The 18319-nt window shown below is 40.4% G+C and overlaps 1 protein-coding gene across 3 annotated transcripts in view; it reads right to left on the bottom strand.

The window, feature by feature from the left end:
* Positions 1 to 18319, bottom strand: part of OCA2 (OCA2 melanosomal transmembrane protein) — a 481635-nt gene that overhangs the window by 127979 nt on the left and 335337 nt on the right. For 2 of the 3 annotated variants that reach the window (XM_032843099.1, XM_032843101.1), the window contains 2 exons: positions 14106 to 14199; positions 5888 to 5981 (listed from right to left, as the gene is read on the bottom strand). In XM_032843099.1, coding sequence (XP_032698990.1) covers positions 5888 to 5981; positions 14106 to 14199 — 188 coding nt within the window. Of the gene's footprint in view, positions 1 to 5447; positions 5609 to 5887; positions 5982 to 14105; positions 14200 to 18319 lie in introns of those variants that run through there. The other variant, XM_032843102.1, reaches the window with a different exon arrangement.

The raw sequence follows: 18319 nt of genomic DNA, 5'->3' as shown, positions 1-18319 counted from the left end.
CATCCATGAAGAAACCCCAGTGAACATCATCCTCAATAAGAAAAAAACTGAACACTTTCCTCCTAAGGTCAGGAAAAAGACAAAGATATCCATTCTTACCACTTTTATTCAACATAGTACTGGAAGTCCTAGCCACAAGAATCAGACGAGAATAAAAGCATCCAAACTGGTAAGGAAGAAGTAAAACTTTCACTATTTGCAAATGACACAATACTCTTATATACAGAAAACCCTAAAAATACTCTACCAAAAACTTACTAGCACTGATAATGGAAATCAGTGAAGTCATAGGATATGAAATCAATGTACAGAAATCCCTTGCATTGCTATACACTAATAATAAGGCCCCAGAAAAAGAAATTAAGAAAATAATCATGTATAATTACACCAAAAAATAAAAATACCTAGGAATAAATTTAACCAAGGAGGTGAAAGACATGTACTCTGAAAACTATAAAACACTGATGAAAGAAACTAATGAGGACAATTGGAAAGACAGACATTCCATGCTCATGGATTGGAGAATACATGGATTGTTAAAATGTCCATACTATCCAAAGCAATCTTCAGATTTAATGGAATCCCTATCAAAATATCACTATCATTTTTCAGAGAGCTAGAACAAAAAATCCTAAAATTTATATGGAAACACAAAAGAACCTGAAGAGCCAAAGCATTCTTAAAAAAAAAAAAAAAAGCTGGACGTATCATAATTCCAAATTTCAAGTTATATTATAAAACTGTGGTAACAAAAATAGTATGACACTCAAAGGAACATAGTAGAAAGCCCAGAAACAAACCTTAGATTATATGGTCAATTAATCTTCAATGAAGGAGGCAAGAACATCTACATCCAAGAGAATGAAAGTGAACCACTTTTCTTACACCATCACAAAAAAACCCTCAAAATGTGTTAAAGTCCTAAATGTGAAAACCAAAACCATAAAAATCCTAGAAGAAAGCACAGGCAGTAATTTCTCTGACATCAGCAGTAACAATTTTTTCTACATACGTCTCCTAAGGCAAGGGAAGCAAAAGCAAAAATAAGTTATTGGGACTACATCAAAATTAAAAAGTTTCAACACAACAAAGGAAACAATCAACAAAACTAAAAGACAACATACTGAATGGCAAATGATATATCTAATAAAGCATTAGTATCCAAAATATAAAAAGAACTTATAAAACTCAACTTGCAAAAAACAATCCAATTAAAAATGGGCAGAAGACATGAATAGACATTTTTCCAAAGAAGACCTACAGATAGCCAACATGAATATCTACAGGTAGCCAACATCTATATCTACAGATAGACACATGAAAAAATGCTCAACATCACTCATCATCAGGGCAATTCAAATCAAAACCACAATGAGATATCACCTCACCCTTGTCAGAATGGCTAAAATTAAAACACACACATACCCCCCCACACACACACAGAAACAAGTGTTGATGAGGATGCAGAGAAAAAGGAACTCTTAGGTACTGTTGGTGAGAATGAGAAGTGGTGCAGCCTCTGTGGAAGACAGTATGGAGAGTTCTCAAAATATTAAAAATAGAACAACCATATGATATAGTAATCATGCTACTAAATATTTACCTAAAGAATATAAGAACACTAATTCAAAAGGATATATGTACCCCTATGTTTATTGCAGCATTATTTACAATAGTCACATATGGAAGTGGCATAAGTGTCCATTAATGGATGGATAAAAAAGATGTGGTATGTATACAGATGATGATGATAAATATATAGGTAGACAGATGATTGATAGATATAATGAAATATTGTTCAGCCATAAAAAAAGAATGTCTTGGGGCTCCTGGGTGGCTTAGTGGGTTAAAGCCTCTGCCTTCAGCTCAAGTCATGATCCCAGGGTCCTGGGATCAAGCCCCGCATTGGGCTCTCTGCTCAGCGGGGAGCCTGCTTCCACCTCTCTCTCTCTGCCTGCCTCTCAGCCTACTTGTGATCTCTGTCTGTCAAATAAATAAATAAAATCTTAAAAAAAAAAGAATGTCTTGTTATTTGCAATGACATGAATGGATCTAGGGAGTATAATGCTTACTGAAATAAGTCAGTCAAAGAAAGACAAATACCATATGATTTCACTCATATGTGGAATTTAAAAAACAAAACAAATTAACATAGGGGAATAAAGAGACAAACCAAGAAACTACAGAGAGTAAACTGATGGTTACTGGATGGGAGGTGAGTGGCGGGATATGAGTGAAATAGGTATTTGGGATTAAAGAGTACACTTGCATGATGAGCACTGAGTAATGTATAGAATTATTAAATCACTGCATTGTATATCTGAAATTAATAATACTCTATGTTAACTGTAATGGAATTAAAATGAAAAACTTAACTAAAAATATTCACTTAACCCACAATTGTATGTCAGGAAATTTGTCATCAGTGAGCAAGAATGAAAGAGTTTTATCTGTGAAGATATTCAAAACAGAATCGGTAACAAAGAATAGAAAGCAACCTGCATGACCAACAAAGGTAAAATAGTGATATAGCTACATGTTGTAAGCATAAATATATTCTATTTTGAAAGAATAACTAGTGGCCTGGTAAAATGTTCACAATATATTATGAAAAATGAAAGGTAAGACACAATGAGATTAAAATTTTTGTTAACCAGTATGTATGTATCATGAGAGGTATGGAAAATGTAAGAAAACACAACAAATTTTGATCAGTGGTTATTTCTTGGTAGCAAAATTATAAGTTGTTTTTATATTTTATTCTTTTACTTTTAAATATCCCTTTGAATATATATTTATATAGTCAGAAAAATAGTATTTTTGATTTTTTTTAAATAAAATTGGAAGTCAACATTTTGCACTGTGTATCGCAGGAAGCCATCTTTTTTGAAAGAAATTTTGAAATGGGGTAGATTAAAGTCAATTCAGTGCATTTGCAACTGCAAACTAAGAATTTTATGCAAATAAGGGCTGAATATTTAGGTGACCATCTTTTTAATGATTTTATTTGACAGAGAGAGCAGGGACAAGCAGGGGGAGCAGCAGGGAGAGGGAGAGGCAGACTCCACACTGAGCAGAGAGCCTGACCTGGGGCTCAATCCTGGGACCCTTAAAACTAATGATCATATTTCATGACCAAACTGCTCTGATTTGTGAACAGCAAGGACCTGAGAAGAATGATCAGAGGTGGAACCAGACAAAACTAAGACATGGCTTTTGAACATTACTAACCAGAGAGACATTTTTCCTTCATCTATGAAGGTGGATGCAATTCTTAAGGCCACTAGCTAAGGAGGTTTTAGAAAAGATAACTGGCAGTCTTGCCCCAGTCTTTCTGAGGTCCCCAACTTCCTAGCTTTCACCACTGTAACTCTGCACAGAAGGTGCTCATACAAAATAGAAATACGAGGCCTATTGGATAAGTTCAGTGTACACAATATTTTACCCACTGGAGCTGAACCCTGAGCCCTGTGCATAATCTGAGTGGCTGCACACAAACTCTTTCAGTCAGGCAGAAGTCCTGATGATGATGATGATGATGATGATGATGATGATTAGCTTCAGGGGTAAAATTTAGTGACTCATCAGTTGCATGTAACAACCAGTGCTCATTACATCAAATGTTCTCCTTAATGCCCATCACCCAATTACCCCATCCCCCCATCTACCTCCCATCCAGCAACCCTCAGTTTCTTTCCTATAATTAATAGTCCCTTATGATTTGCCCTCCTCTCTATTTTCCTGTTATTTTATTTTTTCTTCCCTTCCCCTATGTTCATCTGTTTTGTTTCTTAAATTCCACATATGAATGAATTCACATGGTATTTGTTTTTCTCTGACTGGCTTATTTCACTTAGCATCATACCTGCTAGTTACATCCCCATTGTTGCAAATGGCAAGATTTCATTCTTTCAGATGGCTGAGTAATATTCCATTGTATATACACACCATCTCTCATCCATTCATCTGTTGATGGACATCCAGGCTTTTTCCATATTCCTGATTATTATGTCAAAGTTACACTGGAGAAAATATCAGACTAGCATGTATTGTTGCCCTAAAAACCTTCTAATCTTTTATGAAATTACTATCAGTCCTCTGAAGGAGGACTTGTGAGACCAACCAGTATTTTTAAATGGCCATGAGAGTCCCTATGGTAGGTATGACAGGTAGGGCTGTCAGCAGGTGGAAGGCTAGTGTATCATGTGCTTGGCTGACCAAAGAAAATGAGACCATTCCAGGTCTATGGAAATTGGGAATCCAGTTCAAATGAAAAAGCCCTGGAATTTGGGGGTGCAAATCTATATCTCCCATTGCTGCCCCTCTTAGGGCACTTGCCTCTGAAAGCTGTTTTTGTTTTGTCGTTGTTGTTGTTGTTGTTTTGGTTTTTTTAGCTGTGCTCCAGTGATGAACCATCACTGATTACAGCAAAGATAAGATGATGAGGTGAGTTACACTGCTAAGGCCACTGATGTATTTGCTATAATAAAAGTTGTTTTCATTAAGAAAACTCTTGTTGAAGTGATAGGATTATGCCTTTTATGCTTAGCAGAGGCTAATGACATCTAAACAGGAAGAAGTGGTCAATTGCTAAGTTTCAGATTTTGTCTCTTAGCTGTGGGGGAAGCAATGTGTCAGAGTTCTGCTGAGAGATGTATGTTCGGTGTCCCCTTGGCTCCCTGCCCAGTCTCGTCCCTCCATCCCATGCCCAAGTCTTCCAGGAGTATTGATTAATAAATGTTAGTGTCCCGTCAAAATTTTCAAGAATTGGGGCGCCTGGGTGGCTCAGTGGGTTAAAGCCTCTGCCTTCGGCTCAGGTCATGATCCCAGGCTCCTGGGATCAAGCCCTGCATCGGGTTCTCTGCTCAGCAGAGAGACTGCTTCCCTCTCTCTCTCTGCCCTGCTTGTGATCTCTGTCAAATAAATAAATAAATAATCTTTTTAAAAAATTGTCAAGAATTATTAGCCACTCATGAACAACACAAATGGTCAATATAATAAGTCTTCCAAAATTCAGTGTTATGTGTAGAGGCTGATGTTGATTCTTACCTGGGTATGACAGCTGGGGCTTTCTACCCAAGCTCAGCCCAGCCAAGTAGTGCCCTACAAAAGCCCAAGGTCACAGCCTCCACAGACTGCAGGTCACTCTGCCTCTCAGGCAGAGCTGCTGTTCCAATCTTAAGCAGGACTGGTTCTGAGAATCATTGCTGTGCATACATGAGCTATGAGTTTACAGTCCAAGAACTTTAACAAAAATCTTGTTCAACGCCAAATGAATGTCAGTTTATTTTAGCAGCACTGTTTTATGGGAGCCCTCAATGTTCATTCTGCCCATTCATCTGCTTCCAAAGTGCAGTGGGGCCACATGAAAACAGGCATGCTGGGAGCCAGGACCCCAACAAGGGCCCTGCTCCTTTGGAGCAGCTTCTCCTTTGCAGGAGCAAGCACTGGCCACTATTCCCCATGCTGGACCCCATCTCTGTACTGCCCTCCTGATAGGTGCCCACTCATGTCCTTTCAAGTGCAGGCTTTTTCATTGGTCAGTCTGGTAGGAGGTCTTCAGACTCTCATTAAGCATCCCAGTCATATATAGTCAAGGCACAAATCACTGTTAGAATTTTTAAGAGAACAACATAAAACACCCAGCAAGCCTACAACTATTTCTTGACCCCTAGACTCAATCTGAATCGTTCAGAATATCTGAATCATGCTCTGTGTCATGAAGCTAATCCCAGTAATAAATTTTTAATTTTTTTTAGCTAAATTCACCTACACTAACATCTAATTGCTAAAATCAAGCTTATCCTACTGCTTAACAGTTTGCTTTGCTATTTTTTTCTAATTAAGTAAGTTTAGGGATTAAGCAGACAAATGAGTTTTAAAGTACCTGAAAAATTCCATGAAAGAGAATCCATATCCATGCTGCTCTGCAATTCCTGCACAAACAACATTTGCTGATGCTCCAATCAGTGTCCCATTGCCTGGAATCAAAATTTTAAAAGTAAAATAAAATCTCAGTTTGTCTTGGTGGTAGGTTTCTCTTCTCTTTTGTTCTGTAATATGCAATCATCTCACAGGCTTTTGATTTGATGATTACTTTACAGGTACTATCATAGTGACTGCTTTGCAAATATCTGCAGAAAACAAAATACTGACAACCAGAAAACAAGTTTGCTGCTTTTAAATTCTGTAATTCATTTACAGAAAAGACTATGACTGCTCTATGTAATAGAAAAGAAGAAATGTTAAGTAGAATTGGCAAATCACTGTGGCACGTGGTGACATCTATCTTTTAGAGGGAAATGTAAGCCAGACCAACCACCATAGGAGAGAACAGGTATTTTCAGAGCAGTAGAATTGGGATCTCAGATAAGAACCAACTTTCTTAGGACTCCAGGCCTGGACACTCACCAAAAAACACTGTGGATAGAAAGATGGATGCAAACAAAGATGATAATAAAATACCATTCTGTGAAAGCCTTTTTAACAGTGTACATGGTCTGTGGGGAATCATAACCTGTACATGCTTAAATATTAGTGAGACCTTGTGGTAAGGGATATATGGCCCAAGGCCAGCCCCCAACATGGTGACTAATTCAGGGAAGGGTGAATTTGCTTGATGAAACTGATCAGCATCTTCTAACTCCCAACCGCAGATGTCAGGGTTCAGCAATAGGTATATGACACAGGCTCAGCCAGTTTTACTCAGTTCTGACATGTGTGTATAAACCACTAAGGAAAAGATTCTCTGTTTCCTAGAGACTGGGGAACTGTGAGACACAAATATGGAGCTTCTTATTGCATGTTGGCACAAGGGAGAAGACTCTCTGAAATCAGACAACATAAATAACAGAGCAGGAGGAGGAGGACCTAGGGTGAAGTCCTGGCTGCATAAGCTGAGCCCCTGCGTGCTATCTTTTCTGAGCACCCAACATCATATTATCTCTGGGTCTTCTGGGGGCACTGAGCATGGAGAGAAGTACAGAGCAATGTGGACTTCTGAATTTCTCTACTAGAGGAGGCACACAGCCTCAGCCTATTTTCTAGGGGATGTCCTTGCAGAGAAGATATCAGTGCAGATGACACTCCGCTAAACACATGCTTCTCTCCCCTCCCTCTTCATGGTCCTTACCTTCTCCTTGAAACACCTGGCAGGCAACACAAACTCCTGTCAGGCATGCAGCCTGGACTGCTTGTGCAAATGCTCATGAAAGCAAGCTCAACCTTCATCTTATTCTCTCTGCTTTTCATCCATAGAAGACTTAGACTGGGTTTTTCAGTGAAAACCTTTGAAATGGCATGCTGCATCCATTTATATGCTTGTTTAAAGGGTGAAATATAGTTGAGGAATCAAAATTATGATGAAAATTATGAATGAAAATTAAGAACTCAGTAAAATCTTCCAGAGTCTCCCCAGCACCCTGCAGCCACTAATCCCAAACCTTGTGATGGTAATGCCTCCCTGAGGTTGGCCCACTCTGCTTGTGGTCACTGTGTTCCTGATGTCCCATTTTTGTGACAGTCCCACTATTTCTCAGTGCACTTCAGAGTATATGGGCCTACCCAGAGAATCAGGAAGGGCAGTGGAGGATTTGCCCATGACCAAGGGGAAAGTAGGTCATGACAAGCTGACATGACAGGCCACTGCGTGAAGGACAGACTTTAGGATGGTCATAGAGGAAGCTGATCAGGAGACACACAGGCTACAGATGATACTAGTTTGCTCCAGATGATGTGGGAGGCAGATCAATGTTCCCAACAGCCACGGCCAAGAAATCCACACCTTAATCCTTAGAACCTGTGCTTATGTCATCATGTTACCCTGTATGGCAAATGGGACTTTGCAGAAGTAATTTAGGTTATGGACCCTGAGAGAGAGAGATTACACTGGATTATCTGGGTGGACCCACTGAATCACATGAACCCTTAAAAGCAGAAAACTTTCTCCAGCTAGAAACAGAAGAGAAGCCTCAAAGAGAGAGTCAGACAGATTCCAGGAGGGTCAGAGAGAACCCAGTGGGGGTGGAGGTGGTAGAAGAAATGGAGTGGGGAAAGTCAGAGAGATCCCAAAGGGTCAGAGAACCCAAAGGGGAGTGGAGGTATTCCCACCATGAGCAGAATTCCACAGTGTTGCTAACTCTGAGATTTAGGTCCAAGTGTCAGAACAAGAGAGGCCTTTAGGAGCTAAAGGCAGCCCTTCTGACAGCCAACAAAGGATGGGGACCCAGTCTTAGAACTTCAGACACCTGGATCCTAGCAATTATCTGAGTAAACTCAGAAGCAGATCCATCCCAGAGCTACCAGAAAGGAGCACAGCCTAGGGACATCTTGATCTTGGCTTCATGAGACTCTAAGTAGAGGCATAGCTGAGATAATAGATAAAGTTTGTCTATGTGTTATGGTAGTGATAGAAAGCTCATGCAGGTGATTCCAGGATTCCAGGACCATTCTAAGATCTCTTGTCTCAGACACCCACTAGAACTGAGTCTATATTTTCATCTCAATTCTGACATCTGTCTCTACCTACCTCCCTGATTTACATTAACTTCTTCTAACTTCCTAGCCCTAGGCAGCTCTCCTTTCCACCCAGCAGGCTGTCCTCTGTGGACAGATCAGCTCATACCTTCTGGGGGCTCATGGGGAATCTATTCTTAGAGAGACAGGAGATGCATAGCAGGCATGAGGTCAGAGAGGCCAAGAGAAATGTTCAGAGGGCTGGGGTCAGGCCATGGCCAGGTAGTAGGGCTTCCCCAAGGAGGAAGAGATTTAGGAGGCACCAAGAAAATGAGAAGAAACAACAGGTTCAACAAGCCATAGGGGCATATATAGGTCTGAGTGTGGGATGAGTTCTGCTGAAGGATTTGAGGAGGACAAAACCAGATGTCTGCTCAGTGTCTCCAGTGTCAGAAGCATTCTAAAGACTTGGCATCTCATCTTCACCATGACCCCTGAGGTCCCCAGCGTCTCCAAGAAGAAACTAAGGCACAGAAAGGCAACATGCTGAAATATCAGGGCTAGGAAGTGATCAGTCCAGGACTAGAACCAACTGTTTTGACTCCAGAAGAGGATCAGAGAGAGCAAGATTCAATCTGCATGATAAAGGCCCAAGGCTCTTCTGTAGTCAGTCATGCAGAGCATCTGAAGGTCTTGAACAGGTGGTGATGTACAAATTCCACAACAATGATGACTCCAGACAGCCTTCTCTTGGTGCTGTTATACCAACATACACACTCCTTGACCCTGCCAACCAGCTGGCTCCTGCTCTGGGTGAGGAAACCTGTCAATGAAGTACCACACCCTGGTAAGCCATCAGGCCCTGCAATTGTTTCCCAAAGTCGGCCAAAGCCCATGATCCTCAGATGATCCTGCCCCACCAGCCTCCTTTGCAGACCATGACCTTCAGTGTCTGGGTGGTGTCTGCTCTGCCACCCCCAAACAATGCTACTCCATGACCTGATACGGAGAGCTCTGCTTCTGGACAACACGGAGCTTAACAGGTGGCCCAGGGTAACATTCAGCAACTTGTGTGAGCCCTAAACTAAAAAGCAACATTTTGTTCTCTCCTGTTAGGGATTAATGATTGAAGAAAATACCCCCTTCTTTCCAGTTAAAATGGCATTGTCTGGATCAATAGTATCTTGTCATAGTACAGTTGGTATGAATTCCTTAATAGACCACTTGCCAGAAAATGAAAGGCCCTTTCCATTTCCCACCTCATGTTGCCAGGGTGCACTGGCTTCTTAGGTAAATTTGTCCCAGAGTACTTCTAGATTCAGGGAATGGAATGGGGAGATTTTCAAGAATCCAAGGGAAGGGGTAGCAGCTTGGTCTCCTGGCTGCATGACAACCTGGGCATTATGAGGAGGGCTGGGTGGGGAGAAATGGGTAAAGTGAGGAGCCACATGATTCAAACTCTTTCCTTAGAGAGAAGACGAGGCAGAGAAATGAGCAAGGGCTGTGCTAACTGCTCCCATGTAAGGCAGTTGTTCGGTTTTTGTACATCAGACTCCTAGCCACCTTTTCAGGAATATAGCACAGATGGCACAATCGCTATTCCCCAAAAGCTTTTTCTACCCTGGGATATGTCCTCACAGCCTGACCTCCTTCTCCAGACTTGCCTTTCAGTCACCTCTTTGCATGAAGTCATTTGACCTCCTAAATGCCTCATAACCTGAGAGGTGTTACATTAACTTATTAAGTTTCACTGACAAGTTTCTTTTTTTTTTTTATTATTCTTTATTTAAATTCAATTATGCTGAGTGAAATAAGTCAAGCAGAGAGAGTCAATTATCATATGGTTTCACTTGCTTGTGGAGTATAAGGAATAACACAGAGGACATTAGGAGAAGGAAAGGAAAATTGAATTGGGGGAAAGCAGAGGGGGGGTTGAACCATGAGAGACTGTGGACTCTGAGAAACAAACTGAGGGTTTTGGAGGGGAGGGGGGTGGGGGGATGGGTGAGCCTGGTGGTGGGTATTAGGGAGGGCACCTATTGCATGGAGCACTGGGTGTGATACATAAACCATGAATCTTGGAACACTGAAAAAATAAAATTAAATTAAAAATTAAATTCAATTTAGGTAACATATAGTATATTATTAGTTTTGGGGATAGAATTTAGTGATTCATCAGTTGCATATTAAAACCCAGTGGTCATTACATCAAATGCCCTCCTTGATGCCCATCATCCAATTACCCCATCTCCCTACTCACCTCCACTCCAGCAACTGTCAGTTTGTTTCCTAGAGTTCAACATCTCTAGTGTTTTCCTTCCTCTCTGTTTTCATCTTATTTTATTTTTCCTTTTTCCCTATATTCTTCTACTTTGTTTCTTAAACTCCACATATGAGTGAAATCATGTGGTATTTGTCTTTCTCTGACTGACTGATTTAGCTTAGTATAATACCCTCTGGTTCCATCCACATCATTGCAAATGGCAAGATTTCATTCTTTTGGATGGCTGATTCTTTTAAGAATGCTTTCAGCTATAGGTAATAGGAAACCTGGATAACAGTGCTTTACACACAAAGGAAAATAAATCTCCTCCCATGTAACAAGAAGCCTGGAGGCAGAAGGCTGCCAAGCATCAGGTCATTGTCTCGTAATTTCAGAGGTGGGTCTTCACAATTCTCTTGTCCTCTCTCTCCCATCACAGATGGTTTCATGGTCACATCTAAGGTAAGAAGCATGGAAAAGAACTGGTACCAATACATTTTTGTCAGAAGGCCAAAATCCATGTGAGAAGCCTCCCAAACAGGTTTCCCTCATGTCTTATTGGTCAGCAAAATGCAACAGTGTAGACCAGCTACCAGAACAACTATTATAGTAGAGGGACACAAAAGAGAAGAGATTGGGAGTGGTGTTGGGTTAGCCAGAGAGCGGGTCCTGCACACAATGGAAATAGAGTATATCAGCAGGTATAGTGGAAGGAATGCTAAATTTGAGTTCTGAAGACCTCCAAATAAAATTTAAAAAGCTTGATTGTCAAGGAAATTAACAACCATAATATGTTTTACAAGTAGCTGGGTTGGAAATAGGTTTGTTCCAACTGAGAAAAATAGTCAGTAATATTCACATCATCCAAGACTATGTAAATGCCCCCTGTAGGGCCAAGACATCAACCAGGACCAAGGCCCAATCAAGTCTCATTTCTTATGTTCTATCATTTGCTTAAGATCATGTTTCATTTTAATTTGCTTCAAATTTGAACACTAATATTTTTTTTGGAATGTAGCTTTATTATTATTATTTTTTATTTTCAGCATAACAGTATTCATTGTTTTTGTACCACACCCAGTCCTCCATGCAATCCGTGCCCTCTCCAATACCCACCACCTGTTTCCCTCAACCTCCCACCCCCCGCCCCTTCAAAACCCTCAGATTGTTTTTCAGAGTCCATAGTCTCTCATGGTTCACCTACCCTTCCAATTTCCCCCAACTCCCTTCTCCTCTCTAACTCCCCATGTCCTCCATGCTATTTGTTATGCTCCACAAATAAATGAAACCATAGGATAATTGACTCTCTCTGCTTGACTTATTTCACTCAGCATAATCTCTAATATTTTTCTACCATTTTTTTCCTGAACCTGGTATTTCTAGTTACCTGTTTTCAACACAAAGAGAGCTTAGGAAAACAAACTCTGGAGCTGAATTGCTAGATGCCCAGTTTTGAGATTTACTATTGTATGACAATTGGGCAAGTTTCTAAGCCTCCATAGAGTTCTAAAATTTCAGAAAGGTGGCATTAGTTATATATCCACTCGTGTGCTGCTTTTGTTCTGGAATATCCACTCTTATTATTTTTTTGGATAAATTCCTTCCTTCATTTTGTTCTGTGCTTCCTGAGATTTTTTTTCTTGGAGTCCAATGTTGGATTTCACATATTGAACTTTTGTGTTTATTATTTTCCTTCTATAATTTATTCTTTGACTTTTGCCTCTAGATTCTGGAATATTTCCTTGACTTTATTTTTCATTGAGCCCCTCTATCTATATTTACTTTAGTTCAGTAATTATTTAGTAAATATGGATTTAATCAACAAGAACATTCTTCCCTCTGGCTTTTTCTTTTTCTATTATTGTAACTGAAGTTTTATTTTGTGGTAACTATACATTCACACGAAGCTGTAAGGAATAATATGAAGAGATCCCATGTACCATTTACCAGTTTCCCTCAAAGGTAATATAATTCAAGACTATACAATTACATCACAGTTGGAATTCTGACTTTGATAAATAAACATTTTCATCACCAAAATGATCCTTCCTATTGCTCTTTTATAGCAAGACAATCTTCCTTCCACCTTGTCCTGTACTTAACCCCCACTAACCACTAATCTAGCCTACATTTCTACCAACTGTATCACTTCAAGAATATCATATAAATAGAATCATACAGTCTGTAACCTGGGGAATCAGCACTAGCCAAAGAGGCTTCTCACCCTTTGAGACCAAGCTCAAAAGTTTCCTCTCTGGAGGACCTCTCAGACTTTCCCTCTAGTCTGTCTCTTGTGCTCTCTAAGCATTCTCTGCATTCCATCATGAGAGGACATATCTGTTTAAGGTGTAACCTTAACTTAGGTGATTGTCTCCCTTCTCAAAAGCACAATGTCAAGTTATAGCAGATGCTCAGTGAGGTTTAATGAACAAAATTCCATACAGAGAACACATTTCAGGTGCCCCTGGATTCTGTTTTTATCAATGATGTTAAATGCAGCTATGAACACAGTTATTGCTTTTCTAGGGGCTAATGCTTAAATGGGGACTATTAACAGGTCTATAGTCTCAGAAGAACTTGAGGTCTCAAATGCTGAATGAGGTGAATTGGCTTCCTCCAGAAATCATAGGAACTTCACTGAATAACAGTAATCCCCCTTTATAAACAAAGAGATAAACTAAACAGAAAGTTATTGATTTATAGGGATCAAATAACAAAGCAAGCTGGATTATCTAAACATGTCTGGATTTAAGAATAACAACTTAAAATGTATCTGGTATGTTTATCTTAGATTCTCCAAAATCCTCTTGTGTTCCCAAAGGTGATTAGGCCTCCTAAATATGAGAAGGACTCTAACTCTAACACAGCTCCCTCAAAAGATTATCAAAACCCTTCTGTTTGCTCACCAGAGGTTAGTCTCTCCTGACACTTTCACTAATTCACTTCTCAAATTCTCTAAAGGACAATATCCCTCTCCAAAAAAGAAAAACCTTTTATCTTAAATCTTTCTCCTTACTCTTAAGTTAGAGTCTCTAGTTCAGCACTTCCAACCCCTTATGGAGGGAATAAGAAACTGCAACTGAGGATGTCTTCTGATTCAAAATCTGTTTCTAAACATAAGCCACATCTGTGCGGGTACAGTGTGGGAGCATATTCACTTTGAGATGTCAGTAATGATCATCCTCAGGTTGCAGTTTGGAATTTCAAGGGAAATTCTGCAGAGGGTGTAAAGTCACAGGCTTCACTTCACTAGTTCTGCTTGAGTTTCTACTCAGGAAATCATCCAAACTCTCCTTAATTTATCTTCAATTAGGCATGTATAAACCATCACTTTGGTGTCACTACAGTATCAGTGGCCCCTTCCCTGCATACATCAGCACCCCCTTACCTCCTAAGCAGGCACCAAGGGCCAGGGCATACATGAGTGGTGGTGCAGGCAGGCTGACCTCGGGGTCTTGGCTGAGGTTCAGGAGCACAGGAATCTGTAGCAGAAAAGAACACTAAAATCACATCCATGGAAACCCAGAGGAGCTTCCTGTACTCTGACTGATTTGCAAGATCCAAAGCATTCCTTCAGCAAACCATAAGAAGCATAGGATGTTCAACAGGAAACCAAAGTAAACTTCAGAATCCACAAAACCTAGAGTTTGAGCCCACTGGTATGTTTTTGTTTCCAGCCATATGACCAACTAAATGGTCCTTTTTTGGCTCAACTGCCCTGACAATGGTTTGGGACCTTAGGTGGGGTAAAGTCCTGTAGGATATCTTACAGTGGCTAAGACCATAACCATAACTAACTAACTAGCATTTCTTTCTTTTTTTTTTTTTTGAAGATTTTTTGTTTGTTTTGTGTTGTTAAAGATTTTATTTATTTATTTGTCAGAGAGAAAGAGGGAGAGAGCACAGGCAGACAGAGTGGCAGACAGAGGCAGAGGGAGAAGGAGGCTCCCTGCCGAGCAAGGAGCCTGATGTGGGACTTGATCCCAGCACACTGGGATCATGACCTGAGCTGAAGGCAGCTGCTTAACTGACTGAGCCACCCAGGCATCTCCTAACTAGCGCTTTTTAGCTCTTCAGTGGACTAAGTCCTATACTAACTCTATGCACTTATCATTTTATTTAATCCTCAGACATCCCGCAGGTGTATTTCTTATTCCTTCAATCAATATATGAGGAAATCAAGGCATAGAAAGACACATATCTTATAAGTGACCAAACTGGAACCTGAACACAGTCCTCTGATTTCAAAGTGCAGAATGGTAAACCTGTGTTAAAACACTTCTCACGACTGCCCTCTGTGAAGTCTTCCTCACCCTGCTGATGTTCATATAATAACAGGCATTGATTCAATAATTGGAATGTACTATTTTCTAGTAAGTCATGCCAGCATCCAGTGTACCTTTTTGACAGAGATGAATTTTACATTATTGTTATCAAGGAAACATGTAGCAGTTGCAATGTTTCTATAACAAATTTGTGTTCCAAAAGCATGTCCCCTTGTGATTCATGTTGCTCATGTAAAGAATGTAGTCAGAGGGAGGATGTAGCTATGAGGCCTACTTTCAGCTGGCTTGGGGGGAATGTTGGTCTATATTGTCACTGCTAGGTACCTCAGCCCACAAGATGTTAAGGAGGGACCCTTGAATCTGTTGCCTCAGGGAAGTTTCCTTGTGTGAACATCTCTAAAGAGCAGGATGAGGGGAGCTCCAATGGTAACCTGTTCAGAAAGGATTTCCCAAAGTCACAAGCAGAAAGCTGAAACCAATGTGAAGATATGGGACATGTGATTTCATTTGCTGTAGAGAATCAGGGGGCAGCAGAACCATGCTTTCCTGGAGAGCAGGTCATTTTCACTCCCTAGTTCTTTATCCCTGCAATAGGACTTCACATGAATGCCTCTGCAATGGCCCCCAGTGGGGCAAAAATATCCACTCCCCCATTCCACTGACAAGGGGCTTGGCCAGTGACCTGCTGGGACCAATGAAATGTAGGTAGACTAGAAAGAAGCACCCCATGTTACTGCAAGCCTCCTTGGAGCTTCAGGTTCAGTCACGATAAGAGTATGCCCTAGAAAATACTGCTACCTTATGGGGTACCCAGAGGAAGGATGTGTTATGGGGGCCCCATGAGCCCCAGAAGAGACTGACCAGTAGGCTGCAGCCAACCTTCAGACCTATGTACCTACTGCACACACTCCGACTGCACAGGTTGCTCTGCCAGCCCTGCATACAGTTATCCAGGGTGTCCTTGTAAGGTCTAAGAATGAGCTCTTACTATTTGTTGGGTCATATGGAGCATTTCAGAAAGCTCCTTTCTCATTTTTTGTAGCCCCAAAACTGAAATGGAAAAGAAAACATCCTAGGAAATCTATCTGATACAGAAATAGAAACTCCTTGCCCAAGAACCCCTGAGCATTTCTCATGGCAGGTTCCAATCTTAGCTTCTGTTTTCTCATAATGAACCCAAATGCTGTCACAGAGGCAGTTTCAAACTTGAAGTTTTGACTCTCTGGAGGAGCAAACAAAGTGCAACTTCACATAACATTGGACATCTGTCCTCTGGAACCTTCCCTGACTTTCCCAAAGTGGCTGATGTTTTATATTACATTATGCCCAGAACGTACTTCCATAGTCACATTTAACACATACCTCACTTCACCAGGGTGGGACCATATTACCTTGTCCATGTTGCTTTATCTTAAAGCACTCAATAATTATTCATAAATGACCAATTTGTCTGTTAATGCTATGTCCACATAGCAGCTCTTATAAGAGACAAAATTCCCTGCCCTCATAGAGCTTACATTAGAGTAAGCAGAGAGAGAGAGAAAATTAAATAATAAATAAGGATGTCATAGAAGATGACAGAGTACAAGCCTTCAGAAATCCACCCCTCTACCCGAACAGCTATTGAAGAGAACAACTATAAAGTAACTGTGTAAATTTCCTAGGGCTGCCAAAACAAAGTAGCTTGAAACAAGAGAAATACACTACCTTGCAGTTATAAACACTAGAAGTCTGAAATCCTGTTAGTAGGGCCATGCTTTCCCTGAACTCTAGGAGAAGATTCTTGCTGCCTCTCCTAATTTCTGATGGCTGCCAACAATCTTTGCTTATAGGTGTCTCACTCCAGTGACATTGTTAACTTCACCTTATGTGTCTTAATATGCTCTTCCTTCTTTGCATGCCTGCTTTTGCATCCAAACTCCCCCTTTTTATAAGGATACCAGCCATATAAGATTAGGGCTTACCCTAATGAACTAATTTTAATTTCATGATCTCTATAAAGACCATTTTTCCAAATAAGGTCACAGTCTCAGGAACCTGGGATTAGGACTTTAACCTATCTTTTGGGAAGATACAATTCAACTCAAAACAATACAAGCATACCTTCTTTATCACACTTTTTTTTATGGTGCCTCACAGATAACTGCATTTTTTATAAATTGAAGGTCTGTGACAACCTTGCATGGAGCAAGTCAATTGGCAAGCCATTTCTCCAACAACATTTGCTCACTTTGGGTCTCTGTGTCACAGTTTGGTAGTTTTCACAATATTTCAAACTTTTTCGTTATTGTTAATTTATTTTTTTATTTGACAGAGAGAGAGATAACAAGAGTCAGTACACAAGCAGGGGGAGTGGGAGAGGGAAAAGCAGGCTTCCTATTGAGTAGCGAGCCAGATGTGGGGCTCAATCCTAGGACCGTGGTATCATGATCTGAGCCAAGAGCAGACACTTAATGATTGAGCTACCCAGGCATCCCTCATTATTGTTATTTTTGCTATGGTGATCTGTGATCAGTAATCTTTGATGTTACTATTAAATGCTTTGGGGCACCATGAACTTCACCCAAATAAAATGGCACAATTAATTGATAAATGTTATGGGTGTTCAAACAGCTCCACTGACCAGATATCCCCTAACTCTCTCCCTCTCCTCAGGCCTCCCTATTCTTTAAGACACAAAAACATTGAAGTAACACCCAAAATGCCCAGTTCTCAACAACAGCAACAAGAACAACAAATTTAAAAACATAAAAAAGAGGTAAAGTCTCGTACCTCCATACTGAGCCAGCTGGGCATACATGCTGGTGCAGCCACTCTGGAAAACAGTATGGAGGTTCCTAAGAAAGTTGAAAATAGAACTATCCTATGACCCAGGAATAGCGCTACTGGGTATTTACCCTAAAGATACAAATGCAGTGATCCAAAGGGGCACATGCACCCAAATGTTTATAGCACCAATGTCAACAATAGCCAAACTATGGAAAGAATCTAGATGTGTATCAACAGATGAATGGATAATTCAGCCAAAAATACTTTCTCCAGCAAGCCTGACATTCAAAATAGATGGAGAGATATAGAGCTTCCAAGACCGGCAAGGCTTAAAAGAAAATGTGACCACCAACCCGGCACTATAAGAAATATTAAGGGGGGGTTCTATAAATGAGGAAAAAAACCCAAGAGTGTCCTAGAACAGAAATTTATGGAGACAATCTATAGAAACAAGGACTTCACAGGTAACAGGATGTCAATAAAAAAAAAAAAAATCTCTCAATAATCACTCTCAATGTGAATGGCCTAAACACTCCCATAAAATGGC

The sequence above is a fragment of the Lontra canadensis genome, unplaced genomic scaffold (assembly GCF_010015895.1).
Source record: "Lontra canadensis isolate GAN:19392208 unplaced genomic scaffold, GSC_riverotter_1.0 scaffold135, whole genome shotgun sequence".
Taxonomy (NCBI): domain Eukaryota; kingdom Metazoa; phylum Chordata; class Mammalia; order Carnivora; family Mustelidae; genus Lontra; species Lontra canadensis.
This window is presented reverse-complemented; position numbering and strand designations above follow the sequence as displayed.